The sequence below is a fragment of the Hydra viridissima genome, unplaced genomic scaffold (genome assembly GCF_058129835.1).
Source record: "Hydra viridissima isolate aposymbiotic clone 2 unplaced genomic scaffold, HvirCarnegie_v1 scaffold_16, whole genome shotgun sequence".
Taxonomy (NCBI): Eukaryota; Metazoa; Cnidaria; class Hydrozoa; order Anthoathecata; family Hydridae; genus Hydra; species Hydra viridissima.
This window is the reverse complement of record NW_028324315.1, coordinates 2,859,518-2,877,244: the sequence shown is the minus strand read 5'-3', so window position 1 is coordinate 2,877,244 and position 17,727 is coordinate 2,859,518. Positions and strand designations below refer to the sequence as shown.

At 28.7% G+C, this 17,727-nt stretch overlaps 2 protein-coding genes across 4 annotated transcripts; both read right to left on the bottom strand.

Moving 5' to 3' along the window:
• Window positions 1-7,058: 7,058 nt before the first annotated feature.
• LOC149877347 (uncharacterized) lies at window positions 7,059-13,347 on the bottom strand. The gene is made up of 3 exons (XM_090073929.1): window positions 12,209-13,347; window positions 11,309-11,344; window positions 7,059-7,997 (listed from the first exon to the last, which is right to left on the bottom strand). The coding sequence occupies exons 1-3, from the start codon at window positions 13,074-13,076 to the stop codon at window positions 7,708-7,710; spliced, it is 1,194 nt and encodes a 397-aa protein (XP_089930055.1). The 5' UTR covers window positions 13,077-13,347; the 3' UTR covers window positions 7,059-7,707.
• Window positions 13,237-16,931, bottom strand: LOC149877346 (uncharacterized). 3 transcript variants are annotated; one of them, XM_090073931.1, is made up of 4 exons: window positions 16,589-16,931; window positions 16,167-16,268; window positions 15,882-15,902; window positions 13,237-13,546 (listed from the first exon to the last, which is right to left on the bottom strand). In XM_090073931.1, exons 2-4 carry the CDS (start codon window positions 16,204-16,206, stop codon window positions 13,359-13,361), a joined length of 249 nt encoding a protein of 82 aa, XP_089930057.1. In that variant the 5' UTR covers window positions 16,207-16,268; window positions 16,589-16,931; the 3' UTR covers window positions 13,237-13,358. The 3 variants fall into 3 exon arrangements, with proteins under 3 accessions (XP_089930057.1, XP_089930058.1, XP_089930056.1); XM_090073932.1 differs by having other exon boundaries at window positions 16,613-16,735; XM_090073930.1 differs by lacking the exon at window positions 16,589-16,931 and having other exon boundaries at window positions 13,347-13,546; window positions 16,167-16,424.
• Window positions 16,932-17,727: the final 796 nt, after the last annotated feature.

Below are 17,727 nucleotides of genomic sequence, written 5' to 3'. Positions count from 1 at the left end.
TATCCATTCGCGATAGTTAAAAGAATCAGTAAAATTGATTCAATTGTTGGGAAGACGTATATGCAAAATATTTTGTCCATGGACTTATAAGAATTTGGATAAAATACTACAACTAAAAATACTGTAGCGTAAACTACAATAACTAATCCCACAGCGATTTTCAGCCTTCTATACGTCCATACTTGATTGTACCGCAGATTTAAGTATATTTCGCAAAAGCGATTTGCCACGAAAATAAATATCGCAAATTCAAATAAACTAGAGGGTACAATTGTAAGATAAATATGTAGTGCAGTAACTTCACTTTCTTCAACTGTGAATATTCCGGGAATAATTCTCAAGTTCTCCAAAACGATAATTTGAGCTTGCGTGAAATTAATTACCATAAGAATCAAACGCTGTATATTGCTTAGTCTTCGTTTCACTTTTATAGTCAAGTAAATGGCAAGAATTTTTGAAACCAGAATTACAAATCCAAAAGTTAAAAAGCAAACATTAAGAATCATTTCTGATGTTGCAACTGAAGCAAATTTTTAAAAGATTAATTTATGAAACTGAAAATGGAAAGAAGAAAAAAAATTGAGTTATCATTTGAAAGGCTTTTTTTAATTAAATTGATTCTTGTTGCACCTTTGTGACGCACAAAAATTTTAATAATGCAATAGAAACAATTTAGAAATAGCTAATAATAAAAATCTGTAAAATCTGCAAGTCTGTAAAATGTGTCTTTAATAAATGTATTTTAAATGGTTTAACATTAAAATTAAAAACCTCTGCAATTTAAAAAACGCTACGATATAAAAAAAGTTTTTGATTTGAAGACAATATTATTATTATTATTAATATTATTATTATTATTATTATTATTATTAATATTATTATTATTATTATTATTATTATTATTATTATTATTATTATTATTATTATTATTATTATTATTATTATTATTATTATTATTATTATTATTATTATTATTATTATTATTATTAATATTATTATTATTAATATTATTATTATTATTATTATTATTATTATTATTATTATTATTATTATTATTATTATTATTATTATTATTATTATTATTATTATTATTATTATTATTATTATTATTATTATTATTATTATTATTATTATTATTATTATTATTATTATTATTATTATTATTATTATTATTATTATTATTATTATTATTATTATTATTATTATTATTATTATTATTATTATTATTATTATTATTATTATTATTATTATTATTATTATTATCATTATTATTATTATTATTATTATTCAATTTGCTATTTAATTTAAACCTTAAAGTATAAATATCTAAGACATTTAATAAATTTTTTTTACTTTAAGTTTTGCGAAAAAATTAAGCTGTTAAGGTTTTTGCGTATTGATATGATGACGGCACATTATGATGGCTCCTCGAAGGGTTATCATGGATACAATAAAGTATCTCATCAACCTCGACCTTTATAATCAGACTGCTGTAGCTATCATAAATTCAAAGTAGAAGATAATTGTATGAAATAATATAGTTGGCTACCACATTTCGGTTACATAACGGTGAGTATTTTAACAAATATTTTTTCGCTCTTAAAGGGAACTAATACGCATAAAAACTACTCACTATTAAACAACCAAAAGAAGTAGCCAAAAGTAGACAAGCCAACATGTAAGCATTGGTACAATCAGTCATGCAAAGATTTTTTTTTGCAACCGCACTTGTCAATCATTTAACTTACCATAAAACACCATCTTAAACCATCAAACATTGCTTTTGAATCCATGATCTTAAACACACAGACATCTACTGTTCCTGTTCCGGCTGTCCGAGTGATTAAAATCTGAAGATCATTACCAGATTTTCTGAATTCTAAACCTCCAACGTGAATGAGTTGTTGGAAACAGTTTGACAGTCCCCAACTAAGTGTTGTAAAGTTCCGACGTGCCAGTCAATGGGGGTGAATACTAGAGGACCATAGCTTCGGATAAGACTTCATTTGTTTCAGAGCTAGCATCTTGGTTGCTACTAGACAGCACACCGTAAGCCTACTTGAACAATTAATACTTATTTTAAATTAGCTCACCCAACATCGATATCAATGATCCAACTTGTTTTAGCATCATCACAATTTACGGTAACGGACTATTGTGTTAAAGTTTAAAGCGATGTGTTCAGTTATTTCCGAGGCTATACTGAATGCCAACTCATGTAAACGCATTAATTTAAGTTCAAAATAAATATTATTGAGCGAGTAGTTGGGTGTTGAACCACTGTTAGTGTTTATGATAAACATCTGCAAACAGAATCTAACTCAAGCAGGTATCCAAAAGCACTTGGATAAAATGAATAAGGATGGATAAGAGCTTAAAGTCAAGCGGTGTGCAATGTAAATGATTTCTAGCAAATACGAGTGATATTGCAGCATTCGAATCAGTAGTGGATAACCCTATTTCCCATTAGCTACCATATGATCACTATTCATCATATGATCCTAGGCTTTGCACCTCTTGATCTTTTATTTGTACATTAAACTTTTCAATGATTGCACGACCATGGTTTAAAACAAAACGGACAGTCAGATCGGTTCCTCAATTTACCGCTACGTCATACAAGAGTTCTACTGCACAAGCTACCATAACACGATCTTTAATCATTTAGAAAATAATGCAGTAAGTTAGTAGCTGAGATTTTGCTGGGGTACCAGTTCCTGTATTAGAAAAGTTTTGAAAGACAATTTAAACTGTTTAACTAAGTTAATGAATTTAAAACCAAGAATTATAAGATATTAAATCATTTAAAAATTATAAAAAAGGATGAGATTTTAAAGTTGAAATTTTGAAGAAAAGAAACGTTAAACTTAAAATCCACTAAAATGAGTTTGTTTTCGACGGGTTTCGAAACATCGGTTCTAAACAACGAGTTATTTCAACTAAAGAAAATCGAATATTTCTTCAATCATTAGGAAATACTTTAAGAGTGTTTGCACTTCTTGATACGGGATTAGATTTTATTGAAACCATTGCATTCTCCACTTCTTTTTATCGCGCAACTTTTTGTGAGGGCCTACTTTTTTACGGCCAAAAATATATTACCTTAATAAAATTCAACTTTGAAAAATTAAAAGACATTTGAATGCATAACCTAAAAATTTGAAAAAAAAAATTGAAATAAAAAAAACAAAAAAAAAACGAGTAACCTAATGTAATGAAAGTAAAGTAAATAAATTGTGTTGAATTATTTTTTAATCCAAATCTTTACACATTTACATAATTATAGTTTCACCCATGTTGGCCTTTAATGCCCGAAACACAAAATTGATGTTTTCTTATAATGATTAGGAAACTGTACTAAACCAAAACAAAAAAAAAACACCTTACATGTAGTGATTCCAAACTGCTCGTTCTTGTATCAGGCAATCTGGAACTAGATGTAAATGAGTTTAAAAAGCAATTAAATCGTTGGAAGAAGACAGTAAAAAATTTTTCAACTGCAACATGAGCTGTTGATAAAACTGAATATTAACTGGACTCATAGCATTGAAGTATTAGCTGGATCATTATGCTGCATGCGAAGCATTATGAGGTGTGATCAGTCAATTATGTTAACACAAAAGCATTACGGATAGTCTGCAAAAAGGTTTCATATACTTTTAAGAATATTTAAGAATATCCAGCGATGTCTTGCAATGAGATGCGTGTAAATTGCCCATGCATCACATCTTTTAGGTGCATTAATTTTTTTGTCCCCCTCAACACGCATCAGCGCAGGCGCGTCAGTTTCGTGTGGGACACTTTTATAATGTTGTGCTCTAATGTTTTGCCCCTTGAATTAAAAATGCACCAACAATAAGATAAAAACAAGGTAAAATCGATTTATTACTCTTTTTTTTTGAGAACTTTTATCAAACTCTTTTTTCTGATTTTTTATTATATGATGTTTACAAATAATTTTAGATTCTTTGACGTCATTGTCATTAGTAAGAGCTTGGTCTATAATTTCGTATAGACCAAGGTTTATCCCTTTTCCTCGTCTAGTTCACGCAATAATGCTTCACGTTTAACTTTTTTAGCAATTACTGAAGTTTCTCCTGCCTTTACAGTTTTACCTTAATGAGCAACATTGTTTCCTACTAGAAAAACTTTTTTCAAAAGACCTGAATACGTCTGCTTTGTGAGTTCTCGTTCCATACTCCGCCTGAAGCATATTCTTTAAAATTAGTGATTTCATCTGGAGTCGTAAAATAATGAAAAAAGATAATTATGGATGGTATTGTGTTCTAATAATAAAAATAGCAAGTAAAAATACAAATAGGAAGTTTTGCTTGAGCACTTTAGCAAAATGATCATCACTTATAAAGATATTTTCAATCGCCATCCATCACGAATGATAATCTCTAAAACTTTTTATAGACCAACGCACACAATCCAACTCGGTGGTATAACATCAAAATTCTTATCGCGACTAATCGAAGCAATTTTTTATCGCGACTAATCGAAGCAATGTTTTATGTTTCATTATATTCTACAATTGGACAAAGAATATGTGCATAATATTCCATAATACAGATAAAGTTAATGCTACTAAGTGACAGCTTGAAGAAAAAGATTACTTTGAACCTACATGAGCTATCTCTAAAGAACAATATGAAATGTTAGCGGCAAAACATTTCAATTTTCTTATAATAATACTTTCATCTGAAGGAACTCATAGAAAAATGACCACCCCAACACCTGTTACAACAAATTACAAAAACGGCTGCTGCAAGTGTGTTATATATTGTGCACTTATCATCAACTATGTGCAAAGCTAATCGGTAAAAATGAATTTAGATTAGAATGCCCAAGTGCATCTTTGTTGCTAGTGGTGTAATTGCCGGCCTTTTTGGATACTGGTATTCTCTTAATGCACAAGAGCGGGTTAAAAAAAAAAAAAACTGTAAGCGGCAAATTTTTTTTTTATTTCCGTTGTAAAAATGATATTTACAACATGCTTGCTGCAAACCCGTATATACTCTATGATGAGGATAACAATGCATATCTTTTGGCGAGTACAATTGCCATCGATATTTCATAGTTTTTTACAGGCTCTGATAGTCCGGTTTTATTAGTGATTACAGGATTAGTAGATGTGCTTAATAAAGCTTGATATACGCTAATAGTATAGCGGTCAATAAAAATGTCCGGGATGAGTTGTATAACCAATATCTTAGTGAGTGCATTGAGTTCAGATATAAACAAGTGGTCTTTAAGAGCCGTGGCTACAAGATTGGAGTCTAAAAGTAAAATAAAGTCAATCTTAACTCTCTCGACACAAAGAAAAAGGATTGCATCAGATGGTATGACAAATATTACATAAGGTCATTATCTCACTTATCGAGAACAGGTTGCAGATTAATGGTTATTTGTTAAGGAGCTTAAGTGATTGCCTCATCAAGACGGTAACCACCCATTAGCTCATTGCGAACGAATCCCCGTTGTGTTTTATCACTCAGACGAAATACAACTGAGATTCGTTTGCAAAGAGCTAATGGTTACCATGAGGGCCAGTTGTTTTGACATATCACATTGCAAACAGTGTATTTTTTAAGTGACTATATAGGGTTAGTCGCATGGCGACGTCAGCTTTTGAGTTTGCCTTGTTGATAAAAATATTGAACAAATGTTGATAGAATCAAAAGCTCTTCGAGGTCTATTGTGTGTGAATGTGACCGCCTTAGCCCTCATTACCTTTGAAGGGTTCTTTCCAGTCAAACAAGTTGGTTCACAGTTGAATGTATGCATCTTCAGCCAAAGCTCTCACCCATTCTGAGTTACGCTCTGATGATCCACGAGCAGCCATTAAAAGCTCCTGTGGTTATTGATGTCAGAATATTTGCTTACGTTTTGAGGCAATATCGACAGCAGTGTAAGTTTGTTTGTATGTTTTGCTGCCCACTAAAGTGGTAAGCATAGCAGGTAGGTTAGATGAACTGCATTTGACTTTATGGATGATTGGTCGTAGAATATATCATGGAGCAGGCAAGTATATGTACCAGACAACCTGTTGCATTATTCTACCTGTTACTTTATCCATTTCTACAGTTATCTACTACTTTGATTTTAAGGTGACAATTGTATTCTAGCTATGTTGTATGTAGTGAGGTGATTTGTGGTATGCATGATGGCCCTTTGGAAAGCCGCTATAATGTGCGCTACAAAGATTCTCACATGTGCAAACACGAATGTGAGCACAAGGATATCAAGCCAGCTTATTGGCAAGCAAGGGTCCCTATTTAAGATTGGACAAAACTTTTCTCATCTCATTTTTGATTTCTCTCATCTTTAAATGGTGTTTTCTTTGCAGTGTTGATACGCGTTCTGCACAAATCTCTACACGTTGGGATGAAGCGCCTTCAATTCCAATCGCCTTTTGGATCGCACCACACACTTGGTCGTTAAACACGACACCAAACAGATACAAATATCAGTAATGAAGAACTTGATATAGTTTCAATCTGCTTTGGATTATTATAAGAGCTGAACAATCAATCAGAGAAGGGAACAAGCTTAAAAAACTATTGAGTTGTTCTTGTCTCTGATTTTGAAACTTTTCAAACTCCCATTAGATTGATACACCTGAGAAATTTTTTACAGACACACTTGTCTTGTTCTCGAATACAATAAAATGTGTCCTGGCTATTACCAACTTGATGGCGATAACTGCCTATTTTTCATGGTAAAATAGTTAAAGAATTTTTCCGAGAAATTGTTATTTAGTAATTTTCACATTATTCTAAAGAAAAAAAAAGCAAAGATTTCTATAAAAAGATTTTCAAAAAATTGCTGGAAGTTTTTTATGAAATTTACGGTTGCACTCGATAGTTTGAAACTGAAGTAACATCTGGAAAAAGATTTTTTGAAAGCGCTAAAAGCTTCTCACGATAGAAAACGATCGATATGAGCACTAAAAAGCTACTATGCAGCTGGAATCCTCATTTTGCTAGTAGTGTTTCAAATGAAATATACATAGCATAATATAGTATAGTATAAATATAAAAATAGTATTTATTTGCTTTTAAGCTTTTACTCTGACATCATCAACCAATTTTTTCAAATTTAATAATAAAAAAAAAACTATTAATAGACATTTTAACAAATCAGCGCTAAAATTTTCTAAAAACTATAGAAACTAAAAAAATCAAAAATGAAAATGTCAAATTTTAACATGTTTTATAATTTATAAGGAAAATTAGGAATAATTTTAGTTCATCGATTATTTAAAGCTTAATAAATATTTTGTATATTATTTCAATATTTTACTTTTTTCATTGACAAAAATATTTTCAAACATTTTCACTTTCGCTTCTCCAACTTTTTAATGCGGTGAAAGTCTTCTCCACGGTACTTGATCAGTAACCGCTTGAAATTCAAATTACGAAGCCAATTACAGATGTCGGTGATGAAGTTTGTGTCGTCGTGAAGGTGAAGATTTAATTTTTCAGCGAGTCGAATCCACGGTAGGAAACCTTCGAACTCCTCCTTTGGTACAAAACTTTCACTGATATTTATCATCAAATCTTTAATCTTACGTTTTGGATTTAATCTTACGTTACGTCCATCAATTCTCAATGGATGACAAAAATAGACTTGATGTACGTTTGTAGAACATTTGATGAGAAGGTTTCTTTCATCCCCAGATAAAATTTTTTTAAAAACAAGTCAACTATCCAACTTGATACCTGCTTCGATGAATTTCTCCATGAAATATTTATTATGTAAAACTTCACGAGCAGTTTTTTCGTCTTCTATGATAATCCACCACCGTCGTTGAACAATTGATCTTTTCAAATCCTCTGTTATTGATGCCTGCGCTTCAAAGAAGCATTCCATGAACATCGCTTCAATACCATAATTATCATCATCATTATCATCATCGTCACTACCATAATTATCACTATCATCATGATCATCAGCATCACTCTCATCATCATCATCATCATCAAGGTCACCTGATTAAAAAAAAAAATCATATTAATAGTAATATTACTTATTTTAACAGCTCTTATTTTAATTACAGATGTAAATTTTTTTTTTAACGGAATATCGAACATTTAATTTTTTATTTTATTTAAAATGCGAACAAAATATAATTATTGTTTATTTGCACATGAACTGATAACGAAAACTCGGTTTACGTGAACTTTTTGACACCATGGATTTTAAAGTTTTACTCATCACGCTATTTTGACAACTTAAAAAGAAAACTAAGAGTATTTTTCTCTTTTCGATCAAATGACAAAACATCTAATGGATGATAGATAGGTATATACAATTGTAATACAATACGCATCAAAAGGTTGTTGGACCACGGTCAAGTGAGATCACGGGCACTTTTCCGATTTTGGACCAAAAACCTAGTCTAGTCGGGGTAAGTTGAGCAGGTTTGAAAAAAATTAATTAATAAAGTTAATAAAATTAATTAATAAAACGGCATAATTCGGATACGGAGAAACAAATTTCGCTGGGTAAACATTTTAAGGTCCATAAACACTTTTAAATTAATCATCATTAAATACTTTTAACAATTTAAAATATTATCTGAAACCCTTTTTTTAAAAATATATGTAAATGTGATTTAAAGCTATAAAATTTTTGCTTCTTTTAAATTTTTTTTACTTAAATATTACTTAGTCAGTAAAATGAATGACAAAAATTCAGGAATAAAAATTTCATTTACTTTATTTTTAACTTATCCCACGCAGCTGCTCAACTTACCACAGTGGGGCAGCGGTTGAACAGGTCGGTAAACCTTAAGAAATATTTTCTCAAACAAATGTAAAAACGCTTTTTTTTCTTAAGCAATTTTTAGCAGATAAAATTTTCTTTCTAATAGTGAAAAAGTTATGTAAATCCGACGCACCATTCAAGAGATCTATTAGATTTAGTAAAAACTACTCAATTAGCCCCACCCTACCCTATCACTTTTTACTAGTTAAATTTCATGCAAGTATGGTTGTTGATTTATTGATATTTTAATGTTCCTTTTTAACAACAGTTAAAAAGGAACATTAAAACTTGATAGTAATAAAGCTCACATTCGATAATTACAGCAGGTATAAATGATAAACACATGGTTTAAAAACTTTGCATTAGCAGATAAAAACTTTGCATTAGCAGATAAAGCAGATATTTCTCCGAAGTTTCCAGATCACTTTATGGGCTATTCACGGCTGTATATCTTACATTCTTGAGGAAGAAATCAAGAGGCCGATTTTTGTTCGAAAAAAGGGCTGCACTAAATATCTAATTTTTAAAAAGCAATGCAAACCTTAACAATATACTTAAATTTCTTTAGTATAAAAGTGGCAATTGGTGTTTATTATTATTTATTTAATCAAGATATTATAGGTATCAAAGATTTGAAGATATTTGAGTAATATTTGTTAGAGATTTGTAGCCATTGCCAAAATACCAAAGTTAACTGATTGTCACAAAAATTATTCAAATCAAAGTACATTTATATTTATGTATATTATATTTATCTATAATATATATCTATATTTCTCTATATTCTTACACTATGCAAAAAATCTCAAGAATTAATTCATAGGACTCAAATAAAAATTAATTTTAATAAAGTATAAAAAACAAATGCTATACAGCTTGCATAACACAACTTATATTTCCAATTTTTTATTTTTTTCTTTGTCTTTTTTTAAATGTTTTTAAGTTATTATTGGAAAGGAAATTCTTCAATGGTCTTTGTTATTAAAAAAAATATTGACAAGAATTTTTAATGACAGGAATTGATAAAGATGAAATTTCATTCTCAATTAAATCCAAAATGGCAATTACACTATAAACAAATTCTGCAAGCTTTTTGGATGGAACAAATAGTTCACCACATGATAAGAGAGATAGATAAGAGTTATTTTCAAGATCGCTGTCTCCAGCATTCAAATATGCTTTGCAACTTTCACATATAGACCTTTTTGATATTTTTTTTTGCAACATGGCCTGCTATAGTTACTGCAACTTCTTGACTCAAGAGAACTTTCCATAATTTCCTCACTTTTATCATTAAACAGTTCATCAAGTTAAAGAAGAATATACAGTAGATTTTCTTCCCAAAAGTTTATATGCTCTTTACACGGCCAACTCATCACTAATGAAATTCAAAATGACATGAAAACCCATTTTTGGAAACCTGATCAAAATTTAAACTTCAATAACTCAAAAACTTTTTCACCATTTGAACTTAAATCTGCATAACAGTTTATGATGTTTATGCTATATATAGATAGTGATGAAAGTTAAACCATTGGTAAAAAAAGTCATCCCTGTAAACTAAGATTCAATGATTTAAGTTTGTCAAATATTTGATCAATAAACTTTAAGATGCAATGTTTGTAAATCTTTGACTTGTTGTTGAAATTTTAATAATGTGCATTAATTAAAGCCCAACATTTTTAGCATTAGATGCAAATCAATGCCATTTACTTTGAAGTTCAAGCTGGTTAAAGCTAAACAAGGTTTCTCTAATATGGCTAATTCATACTATTTTGATTCTATGCATCGAAAAAATGACAGGAAAACATTGTATCTATTAACAAAATTTTTACAAATATCTCCAAGAGTTAGATTTTTTTCATGCAAATAAATAACATTATAATTACTTTTATTTTATAACATGCAACTATCTTAAATTAGATTTTTGATTGCGAGATTTGTTGCCTGCGATTTGTTTCTCCCAAGGCTAACATAGTCTTACATAGTCTTGCTTCGAAGATGTATTGCTAATTTTTCTTTTCAGATTGATCAATTTTCCCATCCATGGGTCATTCCATAACAAAATAGACCAAATTTTTATCAGGTCACTTCAGATTTCGATGAAGTTTGTTGGGGGTGGTGTAGGCTTTTAAACTGACAATATTAGAATGCAACTGACAGTATTACCATTTCAGAAATACAATAAACTGACATTAATAATAGTGGAACGATTCTTTAGTCAAATATTTGTTCAAACTGAATGAAATTTTCATAAAATTATTGACTTTATAATTAATTCAAGAAAACATTTTTTAGGTCTGAATCCTGATGTCCATTTTAAGAAAGAGTATGGCATTGTAACATTTTATCACTTATTTTTTAAATAACATAAGATGTTGAATCATCAACTGCTTTAAACATTTGAGAAGTGAGTTGTATGAATATATATGGATTGCGGAAACTTTCACAAAAACATAAGACAATCACATTATCAATCAATTAAGCACTGGTAAATTGTTCATAAACAAATTATTATGAAAATTATATTTACCAAGATAGCTTTCCAAAGAATTTTTCGGTATCATATCTAAAAAAAAGTAAAATTTAAGATTCTATAAATAATACATTTTCTCTATAAAGAATGAAAAAATGTATGTATGTATGTATGTATGTATGTATGTATGTATGTATGTATGTATGTATGTATGTATGTATGTATGTATGTATGTATGTATGTATGTATGTATGTATGATAGGAAAACAGTTTTAAGAAAAATTTAAACAACTTTTAAAAAATGACATAGGTTTTAAACATTTTCAGCGGAAATATATTTCTAATTAAAAATTTTAAACAAATATTTAAAAAGAAATTTTTCTTAAAAAGAAAAATATATGCATGTAAATAGTATCAGTATGAACAACAATAAGTATAAAAAGTCAAACAATAATCTTTTATAATTGCAATGGTTCTTCAAAAGAATCATATAATACATAATGATTTCAAATGAAGACCATTGTTTTCATTCTAAATATTTAACGCCAATGAGAAGAAAATATAAATTTTTCATTTTTAAAATTTTTCCCCTTATTTCCATGAAATAAATTTTTATTTAAATCACTTTCAACTTACTTGCTCAAATCTCCATGCAACTTTTAATAACTTTCCAAATAAGAAAACTGAGTAAATTTATCAAAAAGTACTCAGTTTGAAAAATCATTTATAAAAAAATATCTTCTCTTTCACATCAAATACCAAAATCTTTGACTTAATTACAATTACATACATGTTTTCCAAACCTTTCATCTCACATTTGATGTGAGATGAAAGCTTTGGAAAACATAATTACATAATCACATTGATTATAAACTATAAAAAAATAATACTCGTTTAGTTTTAAAAAGTAGTGAAAACTTTAAAATTTCTTAAAACTTTTTCATGAAAAGAACTTACCACATAAAGCATTAAGCAATGAATTTCTTCCCTTATTTGAATTCCTCAAGTTTGCAAAAAAAATAACAAAACATCTTTCATTTTCATTTGTTAATCCACAGATCATAGGTAAACAGCTGCGCAACCTTATGTTACTGATAATCTCCTCAGGACTCAAAAATATATGTGCATATACTGAAGCACAGAACTCCATTAAAGTGAGGTGAACAAACTGATATTGGTAACCAAGTTGTGATTCAACTTTTTCAATAAAACCAAAGTTTTCAAGTTCACCAAATTCAAATGCTTTAATTTCTTTTTGAGAAAAAACAACTTTACCTTGATTAAACATATACCAAGCAATTTTACAAACACTAAAAATATACTGCCTGCTACTCTCACTTTGCATCATCTTATAAACTGGTTCATTGTTTTTATTTATGTGCTTTTGTAAAAAGTATAAAAAAATGCAACAATACAATTCTGTCATACTGAAGAATGAATAAGAATCACTTAGAGTGGATGTACCAATAATTGTACACATTGCAGATAAATAAAACGGGACTTGAGCCATGGCTTTAGTGATGTTACATGATTCAAGAACATTTTGTACAACTTTTTTATTGCTGCAGTTTTTTTCTGTGTAATCATTTATTCCATTGTCATTAAAACCCATTATTTGAACAGCTAACTTATTTCTGCATTCAGACACTTTGTTTTTGTATTGCAATATAGCTCCAACTCTTCCGGCAACAACACATTTGTGTTTTTTTGTATCCAAGGCATCTGCTAATGCATTAACAATAGGATGCTCACTTGGATCTACTGGATTATGTTTTAATAATTCATCTAAATAAGCAAACTCATCCAATCCATCAATAACAAACATTATAGAAAAATGTTCACAAACATTTAAATCTTTAAAAATGTCTTTGTAGAAAACTTGAACCAGCTCATCTAAGATACTGATGTTTTGAAGCTGATTTAACTTTTTGCATTCAAGATAAAGAACTATATCCACATTTTGCCATAAGGAATTGCAAGCCCAGTCAAGTAAGCATTTTTTAAGCAGCCAAGATTTTCCTATTCCAGCAATACCAGAAATTAAAAGCAGTGATAAGTCCTTTGAAAATACTTCCTCAAACTTAACTGGTTTATAGTTCTTTTGTTTTCATCGATAGAACTCTCGCTCAACAACATTTACAGTATCTCTTAAAACTTCATTTGCGTCAACTGCAGTTAATTCTACAAACTTGTTTAAAAGTTCAACTTCAGTTGGGCTTATGAGTTTATGTTCTAATTGATTTAAAGTTTTTCCATAATTCGTAAGATAAAACTTTTTCAGCTCATCACAGATTTCTGAAAATACAAAAAATGATTAAGTTGTTAATAAAGTATGAAAATAAACATGATGAAGGTTAAAAATGTTAAGCAATTTTATAATGAAGGTGTTCAGTGACTTCAGTGTAGTAAGTGGTATTCAGTGTAGTAAGATGGCCATTTGATATATTAGTCAAGCATTACTACTCACAGAACAACTCAATTACAAATTTACATAAAACTCAAAACCTTATCACTATATAACTCAACACAAGCTTAAACAAAAGATCTTATGAATAATGATAAAAGTTGATGAAAAGTTATAAAAAAAAACAAACAACAAAAAACAAAGTAAAGAAATATAGATGAATACCTATTTTGATAAATATGATAGTAAATAAAACATAACTGTAAAAATTTGAACCAAAAAAAATCCTTTTTAAGTTATTTGTGTATAACAAAAAGAAAAAAGAAAATATTAACTTTGACAATATTTTGAGAAACTTAATAACCTCTTAAAACATAAAAATTTTTAAAGCTTATCAAAAGTTAGTAACCCCTTTTTTTTTTTTTTTTTTTTTTCGCTGAAAAAAATCAAAAGTGACTTCAAAAGATACAACAATCAGAAGAAATGTCTTTATCAAAAATTATTGACTTCAAGATTACTGATTTTAGGAAATAAAATGAACAATTTTTTCACATTTAAATTAAAAGATCTTTTTTTAAAAGAGGAAATATTACAGAGAGCAGATTTGAGACAAGTATGTAGGTCAATAAAAATAGTTTTGTGAGAAAAGTAACAAAATGTTGCAACTTTGGCATTCAAAATCAAAAGAAAGACAAATTGACAATTGTTTTAGTAAGTAGTTTAGCTTTAGTTACATTTTCAAGAGTGAACTTCAGAAAATTTTGACTTACATGATAGAACAGTATTTTTTTAAATTCTTAAATGTTTTGTAAACTTCTATTAGCCTGTGTTAAAACGCTCCTTAATTTTGGCTAAGGTTTTACAAGATAAAAATGTAACTTTAGACAGGAGATAGGGTAACAAATAAACAAGAAAACAATAGAAATAGATAAAATTATTTCACTGGACAAGTAGAAGTTATAACAGAAAAGAGAAGTTTGATATCACTATTGAAATGCTTCAGGTTTCAACAGTCAAATTGAAAAGTCAAGTAAGAAATTACAAAAAAACTGCTAAAAACCAAAAGTTTAAGCAAATAATATCAAAGAAACTAAAGTCATTAGATCAAACAATTAGGTGAACAAAAACTATGATTTATAAAGTTTAACATGAGATTTAAAAAAACATCTTTAGTAACAGACTCCTGCTACCATAAGCTTATAAAATTAACAATATCATAAGAATCATGGACATTTAAGAAGCATTCTAATAACATTGTGGAAAAAACTTGAAAAGCATGTTAGAAGAATTAGTTAACCATATTTTTCAAAGTGATTAGTTTTCAAGAATGATACTAGGAAAAAAAAAGAACTTATAAGCATTAATCATATTTGCTATGAGTATTAAGCTTTGTTTTTTGTTCAAAAAAGGTTAATAATACTCAATTTTAATGAACATGTTGCGTATAAAAAAGACACATACAATCTGTGTACTTTTTTTTAATCAATGTGCATCCATCACCAAATTACTAAGATCCATATTAATCCCTTTAGGATGCATAAAAACTATAAAGAGTTTGTGGTTTGAATAGTGTGATGAAAATTGTGATTGTATGCTGCACTGATGTGACAAATACCCTGGTATTGTAGCTTTAAAAAGTTAGATTAGGAGTTAACAAAAAAGGAGGTAGAGGAAAATGTTGCGGCTAACCTATGGCAAAGTACAGGCTGAACCATTGATACAAAAATTGCAATTTAATAGAATATGCTAAGTTGTTAAGTAACAGACTTGCTGATTCAAGAGATTTTAGGATATTTTGGAAATATTTTCCTGGATAAGGTCAAAGTTATATGAAATAAAAACCAAGCATTACTAATTCAATCACTGTTACTGTCACTAATCAGCAGTTAACTTTACTAATCAATTTGTTACAAATTGGTCCTTAACTGCTGAGATTTTGCATATAAAAATATTTTACCAACTTTCCAGCAATATATTTTAAAAAAACTAAAAATCTAAGATATCACTCAAAAAACACATATCAGTTTCTCTTTTAATTAAATCTCAAATCAAAGTAGCACTTGATTTGTGAATCAAATTGATTTACAAAGCTCTAGTATGCAGGCATTTTTTTTGAGTAAACTTAACATAGAATGTTAAACTTTTTTCCCAAAGTTAAACTTAAATATTTTAAATATTAAAAATGTTTTTACTCAAAAGCATATATTTGTATATAAAGTTACTTACTAATCTTGCGCTGCTCTTCATCTGCAAATAAAATAGATATGACTATAATGGTTTAGCATAGCATAAATAATGCGTAAAAAAGAAAACAAATTTTCAAATGACAGGAGAACTAAAAAACTATTTTAGCTGAACTAAATACAAGTTAACAAAATTTTTATTTTGATTTAAATTATGATGCTTGTTTTTCACATGATAATATGGTTAGATAGCTGGAAAAAAAATGAGATGAAAAGAAATTTGCATTATTTTTCAATTTGTAAACATCTGAACAAAAAGCAAACACACCTAATAAGAATATTTCTTGCAGTACATCATTTCTTTTCATAACTTTTAAAGATGTCTGAATGCAAGTCCTGTAATCATTTAGATGTTGATGGTAAAGTTTCTCTAAAAATATTTCAATTTTAAACTCATCTTCAGCCAGGTCATGATCTATATATTCAACAACAGCATCAATATTAATGCAATCAGTGCCACGTGCAAAATTTTTCCAATCTTTTGCTATATTTTTTATTATAATATTCTTTAAGTTTTTATCCATTCCTCACTACGAAGTAATTTTGCTCATAATAAGACATTATGAATATATATTTAACAAACTATTTTTTATTTGCGAGAAAAATTTTTCTTTATGATTGTATATAAAAACATTATCAAACATAATGACAAAAATTATCAATAAAAATACTGCGATATATCAAAATTACCGTAGCAAAGATAAACATCTTTACTTGTAATTAAAATGTCCCCCACGTGCTTTTTTGTAAGCTACACATCTTTTATGAATCTACTTAACAAAATTGTTGCAATTTTCGGTCGCAACTGCAAAAAGTATCTTGTTCTTGCTTTAGATTATTTACGGATTTCATTCGGTCCTTGACTAATTCTTTGTCCATCTAAGCCCAAATAGATTCGATTGGAATCAAATCTGATGATCGAGCTGGTCAGGACAATAAATCTAATTTGTTTATTTTTAATGCATGCTTTGTCTACTGATAGAACCATGCAGTTCTCTAACGTCTCTATATAGAAATCCCAATGTTTTTCTTTAGTAAAAAAAGTTTCTGACTGTATTTAAAAAAAGAGGATGTTCGCGGTTTTTGTTGAATGCGTTGAAAAGTTCACGATAACTAAACCACGGCTCTTGACGAAATTTAAGTTTGTTTTCGCGTTCTGTAGTTGTTTTTTAATAACCTTCCGATCCTACTTGATGTTGATGCCACATGTCGTTTTAAATGTCGTTTTAAAAAAATGGGTATTTCTGACGCAATTCTCTGTTATTGATCATAGAGTCATACCTATCATATGTCATTTATAGCCTTCATACCTATCATATGTCATTTATAGCTATCTTAAATTTTAGATATTATCAAAATATTAAAATGTAACTAAACATATCTTAAATAAGATTTTTTTTTTCTAAACGCTATCTTTTAAAAGTGCTAATAACCTGGTTTTTGTTTTTATAATAAAGGTTTTGAATAAATTAAACGTAATGGGAAATTTAATTACGTTTAATTATCATCACGCTATTTGTTTTAGCTGGGTTCTTATAAATTACAGTTTATTTACGATTTATTTTCAGTAAACTTCAATAATTTACAATAAGTAATTGCTGTTTTTGTCAAGGTTTGTTTTGTATCATTTAGATTTTGAATTTTCAAAAAACTCGATTTTAATTTGCATTTACAGTGGAAACCCTACGCAACTAAGAAAGGATTTCTAATTCTTGTACAAAATTGCAACCCTGCAACATTGATCCCAATTATACGAATATGATTGGAATCTATGTTGCAGCGTCGTTGATTAGATATTTCCTGGTTCTATTGTCTGGAGTGATATGTAT